The sequence below is a fragment of the Tachysurus vachellii genome, chromosome 14 (assembly GCF_030014155.1).
Source record: "Tachysurus vachellii isolate PV-2020 chromosome 14, HZAU_Pvac_v1, whole genome shotgun sequence".
In the NCBI taxonomy this organism is placed as follows: domain Eukaryota; kingdom Metazoa; phylum Chordata; class Actinopteri; order Siluriformes; family Bagridae; genus Tachysurus; species Tachysurus vachellii.
This window is the reverse complement of record NC_083473.1, coordinates 20,217,156-20,228,436: the sequence shown is the minus strand read 5'-3', so window position 1 is coordinate 20,228,436 and position 11,281 is coordinate 20,217,156. Positions and strand designations below refer to the sequence as shown.

General features: G+C 36.0%; 1 protein-coding gene across 4 annotated transcripts; it reads right to left on the bottom strand.

The window, feature by feature from the left end:
• Positions 1-579: 579 nt before the first annotated feature.
• fam3c (FAM3 metabolism regulating signaling molecule C) lies at positions 580-10,576 on the bottom strand. Of its 4 annotated transcripts, none has more exons than XM_060886927.1 (11): positions 10,414-10,542; positions 10,014-10,120; positions 9,781-9,851; positions 9,581-9,685; positions 7,424-7,450; positions 5,279-5,402; positions 4,201-4,259; positions 4,062-4,112; positions 3,612-3,696; positions 2,484-2,610; positions 580-2,340 (listed from the first exon to the last, which is right to left on the bottom strand). In XM_060886927.1, exons 3-11 carry the CDS (start codon positions 9,791-9,793, stop codon positions 2,251-2,253), a joined length of 681 nt encoding a protein of 226 aa, XP_060742910.1. In that variant the 5' UTR covers positions 9,794-9,851; positions 10,014-10,120; positions 10,414-10,542; the 3' UTR covers positions 580-2,250. The 4 variants fall into 4 exon arrangements, with proteins under 4 accessions (XP_060742910.1, XP_060742912.1, XP_060742909.1 ...); XM_060886929.1 differs by having other exon boundaries at positions 10,018-10,120; XM_060886926.1 differs by lacking the exon at positions 10,014-10,120 and having other exon boundaries at positions 10,539-10,576.
• Between the last annotated feature and the right edge of the window lie 705 nt (positions 10,577-11,281).

Sequence of the window (11,281 nt, the reverse complement as noted above, 5' to 3'; positions counted from 1 at the left end):
TGCACTTTGGTTGGTGGACTAAATTTATATAGTAAAGTTTGGATATATTGCATGAATATATTGCATGAGTTTGTGTATACTGTACAAAACTGAAATCTCTAAGTTTTTTTCCTCTCAGGGAGTTTTGCCTCACTCCTTAGGGATAAATTTCAATTTGAAACCTTTTTCTGAATGTTTATATTTCTGTAAAGCTGCTGTGAGAAATTTTAAAAGTCCAATAAAAATAATCTGATTTAAATCAAATTGGTCAGGCACTAATTACTAGCCTATCTTTGCTTATGTCTGATATATAACGGTTGTTGTGTGTAAATTGAAAAGACCTGTGACACATTTCTGATTAGCCACGGGGTAAGAGTGCTTGGCTCAGGAGCTTCAGGGTCACATGGGTGATGTGTACAGAGAGAGATGGAGAGATGATAAGGAGCTTTTAGAGCACTTTGACACTTACCATGGTAGAGCTCTGGCTGTGATCACAAACAAACACACACCATTTTTGAAGCCATTTACACTGCAAACAATATGCATAGCTAGCAAAAATGGCCGCAAGACCGAAAAGTAAAAATGTACTGCAGAATTGAATCAGTTTACAAGAGAGTTTATTTTTAACAGCTCAAAAATGATTGGTACGTGGGCACAATATCCTTTGTGGATAAATAAAATAAGGCACATCACTGGTTCTCTTCTAACTTTGGCAAATCAGCAACTGCAAATCACTCAAATTTTAGTTGATGAAAGATGGCTAGATGCTGTATTTAATAACGATCAATAAAATGAATTTGCAGATTACAATACTAAATGTTCCTATGCATCTCATTAGCCACAATTTATCAGGGGAAGAAGTGTATGTAAGGAAAACACAGTAACATGCTACATAAAATTGCTACATAAAATTATTAAAATCAGTAAATGCTAATAATCTGAAAGTCCAGAAAAAGGGACAATCTTTGCTCCAGCCATCTTAAACACTTTGTGCAGTTTTATATGGAAATTGTCTGCTACAGTTTTCTAAGCATCTTGGAGAATGTGTCAGTTTTGCTGTGTGCCTGTAAGCGTTTCAAGGCACATGTGAATCCATTACTGTAAGGGATGCAACAACATGCAGCAGAGCAGGTCGCAGGCTGAGCTTTACAGCAAAGAGACATATTGTATAATTCATTTTGCAGGAATTTACTTCACACTCTGGAGGGCCAATGCATTTGCATTTTACCTTTTCTACCACTAGAAGACTTGAAAGCAATGTGTTAAATGAGGTAGAATGATAAACTTGCTCATGCTGTGGCCCTCCAATACTGCAATTCACCATCCTAACGGCAAGTTAGGAAACAACTAAAGCAATAAAATAACAGGACTGCGATTGTTCTTAAGATAAATACATTTTAACATTCACTTGCATCCAAACACCCCAGTAATCAAATGACAATGTAAATCTAAGAAAAAATAAGAAAATAGGTAACTGCTCAGAAAATATGAGCAGTAAAGCATTTAAATATAAAACTGAACCTAAACAAAAATTTTGAAGTCTAAAAAGAATCTTGATTAAAGTGCAATGAGCAAATTAATGAAAGAGCTTGATCATCAAAATGATTAAGAAAAGAAAAGAAAAACAAAAAAACCTGTACGAGAGAGTTGACACAGGACGATTCGATAGGTTGGGTAAAATCATTATTCAAGCAAAACACACAGTTTCAACCCAGAAAGTATATTATTAAAAATACTTGAAATAATAATAATAAAAAAATCAAAAACATGAGAAAAAGGCAAAACAAACCCAAGAAGCCACATCAGTATCTGTCTGCACCAGTTTCACATTGTGTCAACATAAAATGTACAACATTCTCACCTTTTCAAACCTTAGGCACAATATATATTTTAAAAAATCTTATATTTACAAAACTTTCCTTTCAATGATACAGAGCATATATGTCCTGCCTTCTATCATTAATATTTATTTCATGGTTTTCCTCAGGATGTAAACATACTACTAAATTCCAAATTCACAAAATCTTAGCTTTGTAATTCTCATTATATAATTCTACTATTCTGATACTTAATTACATGATTGTGGGCAGCGATGAAACGGCGTATGACTGCGGCCGTCTACACCTTGCCTGTCAGATTGCTTATTCACTGAATGAAGAATCTAGTATAATCTTTTGCATATAGTGAAAAGTGAATTCTGTGGAAGAACTTTTGTTCCAACTGACTGTACACACAGGCCGAAAATACTTCATTTGGTCCAAGACGAGGACATCAGTCCAGTTTCTGAGGAATGCAGCCCTCCATTTCCAGAACTTCTGGCCAGCCATCATACTTGTTTGTTTCGGCATTGTTCTTGATGTACTGAGAACATTAGAAGAGTTTTAGTTCCAGTTCATTACAGGCCTAAGCTATATTTACACTGAAGAAAGTTAATGGAATTCAGTATAATTTCTGAGCCATGCTGCCTTCTGATTATGCTCAAGATGGAGATGATGAAAATTCACCTGCTCAAAAGGACTCTTGGTTTTGATCCCTTTTCCTCCGACGAAAAGCCAGTTGTCCCTGAAGCTTAGTGAATTGATATAGGAGCTGCCTAATGCTGATATTATCTTCCTTGCCTCAGTATTAAGTCTGTTAAAAAGAGGAAAAATAAGGATACAAATGTATAATACCAAACGTTTTATGCACTGAAGCAGATCTCTCAAATAAATCCCAAATAACCAAAGTAATCAGAGTACAATAGGTTTGAAACACTGTTCTTTAAACTGCATTGAAGTCGACCTTTTTTTAAGTCAACCATTGAAAATGACAAATAATTTTTGAATAAAAAATAAAAATTCTATTTCTAAATAATTCCAGAAACAGACTTGGGGGAAGTACGTATTCAGACACTGCTGTTTGTTATTTAATATCAACTTCGGCAAAAATATCCACGTAACACTTTTACACACTTGTATTCCCAGTCTAATAGCTTGTGTGAATTCATTTAATAATGATAATAATAATAATAATAATAATAATAAATTTTTGTTGCCACTTTCAGCTGAGCTTTGAGACATCCATGGTATTTGTTGCCACAAAGCTTTGAGACATCCATGGTATTGCGTAATTAGGCTTTTGCAGTGCTGTGTTTAATGTAAGGCCCAGAATGAGCTGAATTAATGGCCATGAGTTCTAAATTTGCTTTTTCTGCTCAGAGGATGTTGTTGCAAAAGATTTGTTAATTGTGGTTAGACAAGTGTCTGTGCTTTTTTAAGTGGAGGAGTTCAGTGTGAGAAATCTGTGTAACTGATGTTTTCAGATCTTCCTGATGTTCTTTTAGAATGAGTGCTGGCTTACTCATCATTAGGCTTTGAGCAAGGTTGTGAAATCTTGCATCACCTGTGTAATTAAGTAGTTGGTTCTTTCCACTTTTGTATTATGAATCTGTCCTTTTCCTGATGAATTTAGTTTATAGTTCATATGCTTATGAATGCATACGTTTCTGTTAATATGTGATAAGTTCAAATAGACATTATGGGTGTACATCTGAAGTGGATCTTTGCACTAGAAATATATAAAATAACAAATGCACTAGTATAGAAGTATACAATATTTACTTAGCATCACTGAAAACGATTAAGAAAACCCACTTTGAAGCAGAATCATCAAAAGTAGCCATCATAACAACTGTTCCATCTTCAATATCCTTCAAAAACTGGATGAGTATGTTGACATCTGGGAAAAGAAAATGTATTTTTTTTCTGACAGACAAATAGATAGACAAATGGATGGATAAACCCAGTGTTTGGGCCATTTCATATAATGAATTCCAGCAACACCAACATAAGTATAATTGAATTCTAGGGTTTGGTAATAAACTGTTGGTAAAAATAACTGTTGTCACTGAACAAGGCATGATATTTACACCTGTATTTTTCTTCTTTTTTTTTTATAGACATACATATATTAATGTGGTGTTAGCAGTACTGCATGTGGTTTGAGTTGTTCTGGATTTCAGCAACAAAAAATAGACTATCGTCTGGTAATACATTAGCAAAGAAGGTAAATGCTGAAAATGTGTGTAGGAAGTAAACACTCACCTCCACTATACATATCGAAGGATTCAGACTTTATCAGCTTGCCAGTGTTTCCTAGAACAGGCACAAGTATGGTGTATCAGTGATTAGAATTGTCTTAAGTCTTTATGATAAACCAAACTTGTTCATCAACAAGTCTTACCATTGACCAGGGCAATGTTCAAACCCCTTCCAACATTGTTCCTTACACCACTCATCAATCTGAGAAGAGAAAAATCATACAGATGAAAACCTATTCAAATCAAGAGGAGCTTCAATGATAACAATTCTATTTTATTTACAGCTTTTCAAAATATGGACAAACAGTAACAAAGCAGCATTACAGAAATCTTAAATTTATGCCTAATGAGCAAGGCAGAGGAAAAGAAGAGAGAAACTAAAAGGAAGCCATCCTCCTCTGGGTTAGAAAAGACATTGGCTAAACAGCAACATCGGAGGATACTTCAGCCGCAAAGACTTTGTTACTTATTTGTCTGAAATACCCTTAAAATATACTTCAGCAAGAAGAACTGGAGTTCTCAGGTATTTTAACATCATACACCGTCCTCCAGGTGACCCAGTTAAGGCTGATCAGACCACAGTTTGTGTTTACATGTTCAGCTTCCTACTGTATCCATGGCTCTCCTCTGCAGATCAACAGTCATTTTGAGGCTCTATTGCCCACTTAATTGATGACGGATGGCTCTGTTTCTTCTCAGACACACATTTTCAAAACGTTTCCATCCAAAGTCCTCTTCAAAGTTTTCAATATTTTCTTCAATAGTGTTTTCTCAAGTAGTGCATCTTTTAGCAAAACAGTGATTTCAAAATGATCACACTCACAAACAATACTCTGTAGAGAACAGCACTCTTCCCAAAAGTTCCAGAAGCATGTAGATGAATCAGATAGAGTAGCATCCCATAGATTATCACCATGAGAGATGAATAGGTGGTCCTGATTAGCCGATAGCAGCTGTTTATATCAATGACACATTGAAGGGACAATTCTGCAGGTTGTCCTTCGTGGTTAATCACCTGGTTCGCAAACCTGGAGCTGAGCACTGTGGATTGGATGCTACATGATCAGCTTTTTGCCTTGTCCCTGAAGGTCTGAAGGTGCACCATTTTAAAAAGAATGTGTCATGACATTGAGCTACACACAATGCAAGGCCTTCCACACATACAAACACAAAAGAAAAAGACATGATTTCTAAATAACCAGGCAAAGTGAAGGTACATACATCTCATCTTCTAAGCAGACTTTGGGCCCAACGATACTGGCAGCTCCACTGGCCATTTTGAAGGCGAAATGGTTTTCAGGACAAGCCTTATACATGCCACATTTGTTACGAGGTGTCTTTGTATCTAGGGGAAATAGGGGGAAAATGTTTAATATACATATATAAATATTTTCAATCTGGGTTATACTACAATTAAGTCTGTAATGCCATTTGTCAAACTCATCCAGCAGGACCCAGCATTCTAAAGCAGGTATTACAGAGCCAATTTCACTTAAAAATACAATTGGATTAAGAATCATACTACATTATAAGGCCTGAGTCAGTCAAGGCCCTAACCCTCAGGTTCAGCCTTAGCAATGGGGCTTTGTGCACAAGAGCATTGTCATGCTGGAACAGGGTTGGAGTCCCTTGGTTTCAGTGAAGGAAAATTCTAACTAAAGTTACAGCATACACAAACATTCTATACAATTGTGTGCTTCTGAATTTTGGGCTGCAGTCTGTTGAACAACAATAGGGCTGTCACTTTTCACATTTTCGGTGACGTGGTACGGAGTGTTCATAAAATACTGAAAAGAATGTTTGTAGCCTTTTATTGCGATGGAGGATATTTGAACATATTCAAAAAAATTTGAAAGGTGGCATTCGTTCAAATTTGATTTTTCAAAAAAGTCACAGCCCTATTACATATGGGTGTATTGGACAGGTGTCCATATAGTTTTGGATTCAACTACTCTATTTTACAAATGAAACTAAAGGAGGCGTATTTACTATTAATGCATTTCCGGCTAAAAGTATACACCGCACCACACCACACAACACAAATGTTCAAGTGCAATCTGGCACCAATATCATGTTTACACTGTGATGTCATGTTCCACTGTAAACTCCCAGTTACACCCTCAATGTTTCTAGTATTAAAAAAAAGAACCTTGCACAGACAAAATAGAAAAAAATGCTTTGACTTAATGCAAGTTATTATTACAGGATTATTGTTCTTTTCAGAATTGAATGTCATAACACATTTCTATATGAATGATTAGAAATTATTTAAGTTGGTGGCAGAACTGGATTTACATAGCCTCAAAGATTTTGGTTATATAGTCTAAAGTTGTTATTTGGTTGTTAATATTACAACTGATTTAATTTGTATCTTTTTGTGTATATTTCTTTGAGCTTATTCTGTTGTACTTTTGTATTTACATGAGTCCTGGGGTGCAGTGGGAGGGTATTAGTTTAAAAAGGTTTTCTCTCTTTCTGTTGTGTTGTATTATTGCATGTTCTATCAAAATAAAAACAGTGAATTACAAAAAAAAAAAAAAAAATTATTTAAGTTGGATGTTGGATGGACATTCATTTGAATAAGGCAACAATATTATTAGTAGTAGTATTACTACGACATTTGAACAGTGTACAAAGAATATGTTGGTGCCGAGTTCAATTTAATTAAATATATTTTTACTCCTTTTAATGACTTACTATTAATTTGTGCTAGTACATTTTACATAACTTATTTAATTGTAGTCATATCACATTGTAAATAAAGTAAATACAATAAATCATAAAATACTATATTAAAAAACTGTCTTTATATGTAAATATATAACTCTGGATGGATGGATGGATGGATGGATGGAGGTCTTGTTTTATGATGATTGCTGTCGCTGTCCTACAGCTCTTCTCAGTAATACTTATATAGATTATTGGCACATACATTTATATAATTTGCAAAAGAAAATTTGTTCATTTTCAGTACCCACTTTATACTGGTCAGGGTAGTGTAGACAGACATTCTATCTGCTGTGCCACATAAAAAAAAAATCAGTTAAACCTAAAGTCAAGCTGCTTTTTACATTTTTTTAACACTTTTTTTAATCAGTTAGAACTAAATCTCTCCACTGCCTGGTGCTGGCATGTTTAAGTGGTTTCTGAGAATGAATTAATTTGCTTTGATTCATACATTTTGGCATATCTCAGATATTTCATGAGTCACTATCAACAGCACTTTTCTTTTTATCTACAGCGTGTCCAAAAAGTTTCTGAGAAATTAACAGTCTTCATGACAAAAGATTGATCAAGAAGCTGCCTTAAGGTCAGAATTAGTAGATTATAAAATACAATCTGTGATTATAAGACAAATACACTCACTCTCTTCTTCAATGACTCCAGTTCCCCCTACAGAGATAAAGAGAATGTTAGTGTTTACTTTTTGCCTTGATGCACATATTAATAAAGCCCATAATAAATGTTTTGAAAGTGCAATGAATATATAAACAACATAAAACAAAATGTTCTTAAATAAACAGTAAACAAGAAGTCTAATGTCTACTTGCTAAATCACATTTTATTATGTCATAAAATTATGTTACAATGGTCAATGGAAATCATCAACTTGTTGAGGGCTGGATTCAAAATCATACAGAAAATCTAAGTAAAAAAATATTAAATAAAGCTGAACAAACCTGCATGAATTTCATCATAGCAACTCGATACAAGTCAGAAGAGTTTATTGCCCCACATGCCTGTCTGCACTCCCTACAAGTCTGAGGATGAGCCTAATGAGATGGTGAATGTTGTCCTGGGGGATGCACCATAAAGTCTGACAATGGCTCTGTGGATTTTATCCTGGTACCTAACAGCAGTAAGGGTACCGTTATCTAGCATGCTGAGGTCTAAGTATATTCCTCCCCAGACCTCCACTGACCCACCACCAAACCAGTCGTGCCTCTTTCACATGTCACATGTGCTCAGTGAACTTGCTCTCATCAACAAAGAGAACGGGGCAGCACTGTGGGCCTGCAAATTCTGGTGTTCTCTGTCAAATGCGAGACGAGCTGCACAGTGCTGAAGTATGAGCACAGGTCCCACTAGAGGCTACTAATATAACAGCAAGCAGCAACTGCTCAGTTTTATAAATGCAAAAGCCACTTTGGATAAGCATGTCTGGCAAAGGCCTAAATGTAAACAACACCATGACTTCTACTGCTGTTTTTATTCATGGTTTGATTCCACCTAATTTCCATTTCTTCCTTAAAGATGATTGTTCACCACTATACTTCTAGGTTTTAGAATCCGTTGCATTAGCATTGGACAGTTCTTAACCCAATTTTAGTCTTTTCAGCAATTGTCTTGGTTGCTTTCTTAAACAAAAAATTTGACCCATAGAACAACATATTGGGGACATGGGGGAAGTCGTGGCCTGATGGTTAGAGAGCCCGACTCCTAACTCTAAGGTTGTGGGTTCGAGTCTCGGGTAGCATAAATGGCTGCCCACTGCTCCGGGTGTGTGTTCACAGTGTGTGTGTTAACTGCTGTGTGTGTGCACTTTGGATGGGTTAAACGCAGAGAACAAATTCTGAGTATGGGTCACCATACTTAGCAGTATGTCACTTTCACATTCACTTTAACATGGACAAAAGATATGTCTTCTGAAATGGTTGCTTAATAAATGAGAAGCTACTCACTGCATCAGATAGGGTTAAAGAACTTGCTGCTAAAATGTATTTATCACTGCAGTAATTAGAAATCACCAGATGAATTAGATGAGCACCACACGATTTCAAGAGCATGGGGAGAGCTACAAAAGGGCTGTAGAATGAAAAGAAAAAAAAAAAAAGACTGCAGCAAGACTGTTATCAGCTCTTTTTTTGCCAGGAGGATGACCAGGAAGAGCACTACCAGAGCCCTATGACACTTTCAGTATGTTCTGAAGAAATTAACCAGAAGAACTGGTCAAAATTTTAACTTGATTAGAGCAGATTAGGTCTGATGGGAAACATTATGTATCCACAGGCATCAAACTAAGGAAAAACAGAACCCAAAATGGGTTTAAAAAAAAAAACAAACAAAAGAAAAAACTAAAAAGTGGAGGAGAAAGTGTCATGGTTTCTCTTATTTCAGCTGTATGGCAGGGTCAATGCATCCCCAGTTTCCTCAGCTAATAAATTTTATTACAAAAAAAGTGCTCCGTGACCCCGTAAGCGGTAGAAGATGAATGAATGAAAAAAGTGCTTACACATTGTTCTCTAATTTTGATGTTCACTGTGCATATGTTATATATTTCATTCTGTAAAACTGCTTTGCTGTGACAATGTCCATTGTTAAAGATGTTACAAATAAAACTGAATTGAATCGGTTCATCCACAACCTGCCACTCCTGCCATCAACAAACAGTTTAAGATCCTGGAAAGGTGACTGGGCTTCTGCTCGTAGTATTTACTCTTACACAATCATCAGGTGTGTTCAAACATATGTGGTCCTAAATGCTATAGGACAATCAGGAAACTGCATGCAGGTAATATTTACCTAATAAATGTGACAGACCGATATCCATGTGCGTTTCCAGGAGCTGAAAAGCCAGGAAAGCTGCCAGGAGGAAGGCAGAAACCAGGACTATCAATCTCAATATTGCTGTAATTAAAAAGAGCATCATAATGAATTAATACCAACTGAAAACCTCAGCAAAACAAAATTTGGTAAAGTTAGGGGGGAAAAAAGGTACAGACCTCCTGTTCTCATTTTATCAAAACATGTATTGGTAAAACTGCGAATGCGAGATGAAGAATGATTCAATTTCCTGAAACACGACAACACAATAAAGTCAGTATTAGTACAAAGTCAGTAAACTTCATTTATCTAGAGAACTTTAAACACATAGCATTTCAGGACAAGATCACTTAGTTAGCCAAATTGCCTGCCTGGTTATTAATGTGAGTGTAAAATGTAAAAAAAGGAGTACTTTCTGTAAATAATGAAGAGTTAATCTGAGTCAGTGGAAGTTAATGAAGTCAAGACGGAAACGTCAGACAGACGCTAACAGACCACTAGCTGTTAGCATTCGGAAACCTGTGGTGGAGAAAAGCTAGTTCAGAACCGGAAACTTAGTCTACTATCAAATTAAAGCTTTTTTATTATCAATACGCTACAGCTAGTTAATACAAGGTTTTATACAAATTAATTCAGTTTAGCCGTGTTAACATGGCCTGATATAGTAGTGAACCAGCTGCGGTACTTACACGTCGCGAGACCGGTTTCTCTACACTGACATTACTCACCAGACCAGTTAGCAAACACCAGCTACATGACACGACAGCCATAAACACCAATATAAAGATTTACAAAATGTGCTGAACACATACCAAACTTTTTTAAAATCCAAATCCGAGAGAATGTGAATTACTAAAATTTGGGTGCCACGAATACAACAGCTACAGACAGTAAAAGAAAGCTCCAACAAACAAACCGGACTTCATCAACTACTCACCAACAGAAACGGTGTGAACCCATGGGGGCGGTTCTTAAAGGGACTAGAGACTGCGCGCACACGCACAGGAGTGTGATGTGTACAGGTCTGTACACGGTGTCGCGCAATTTACATTGCGTTACTGGGTGGGGAAGACTGACACAACCAGAACCGAACAGGCTGATGATCTCTCAGTGCATTCCACATCTCAGTATCCAGCAGTGTTAGGCATTATATTATATAAAATAATAGAACAGAATAGACACCAGTTTATACACCAATGACACCAATTTTATACACCAATGACACCAATTTATACACCAAAGACACCAAATTTATACACCTATGACATCAAATTTATACACCAATGACACCAATTTTATACACAAATGACACCAATTTAATACACCAATGGCACTAATTTATACACCAATGACACCAATTTATACACCAATGACACCAATTTTATACACCAATGACACCAATTTATACACCAATGACACCAAATTTACACACCTATGACACCAAATTTATACACCAATGACACCAATTTATACACCAATGACACCAATTTTATACACCAATTTATACACCTATGACACTAATTTTATACACAAACACACCACTTTTATACAGCAATGACACCAGTTTATACACCAATGACATCTCCTGATTATATAATGCTGATCTCATCCTTTTTCTTAGGATCCTTTTTCTCTGCCATTTTCTAACATGGCTTCATTTCATTTACATAGCTCATTGGC

Excerpts from the sequence above, each read along its gene's own strand:
- fam3c (XM_060886926.1), bottom strand. The coding sequence starts at position 10,561 with ATGGGTTCACACCGTTTCTGTTG. Across the intron at positions 9,852-10,538 it reads GGTTCACACCGTTTCTGTTG|GAAATTGAATCATTCTTCAT; the intron begins GTGAGTAGTTGA and ends GTCGTGTTTCAG. Across the intron at positions 2,611-3,611 it reads TTTGATGATTCTGCTTCAAA|ACTTAATACTGAGGCAAGGA; the intron begins GTGGGTTTTCTT and ends TCTTTTTAACAG.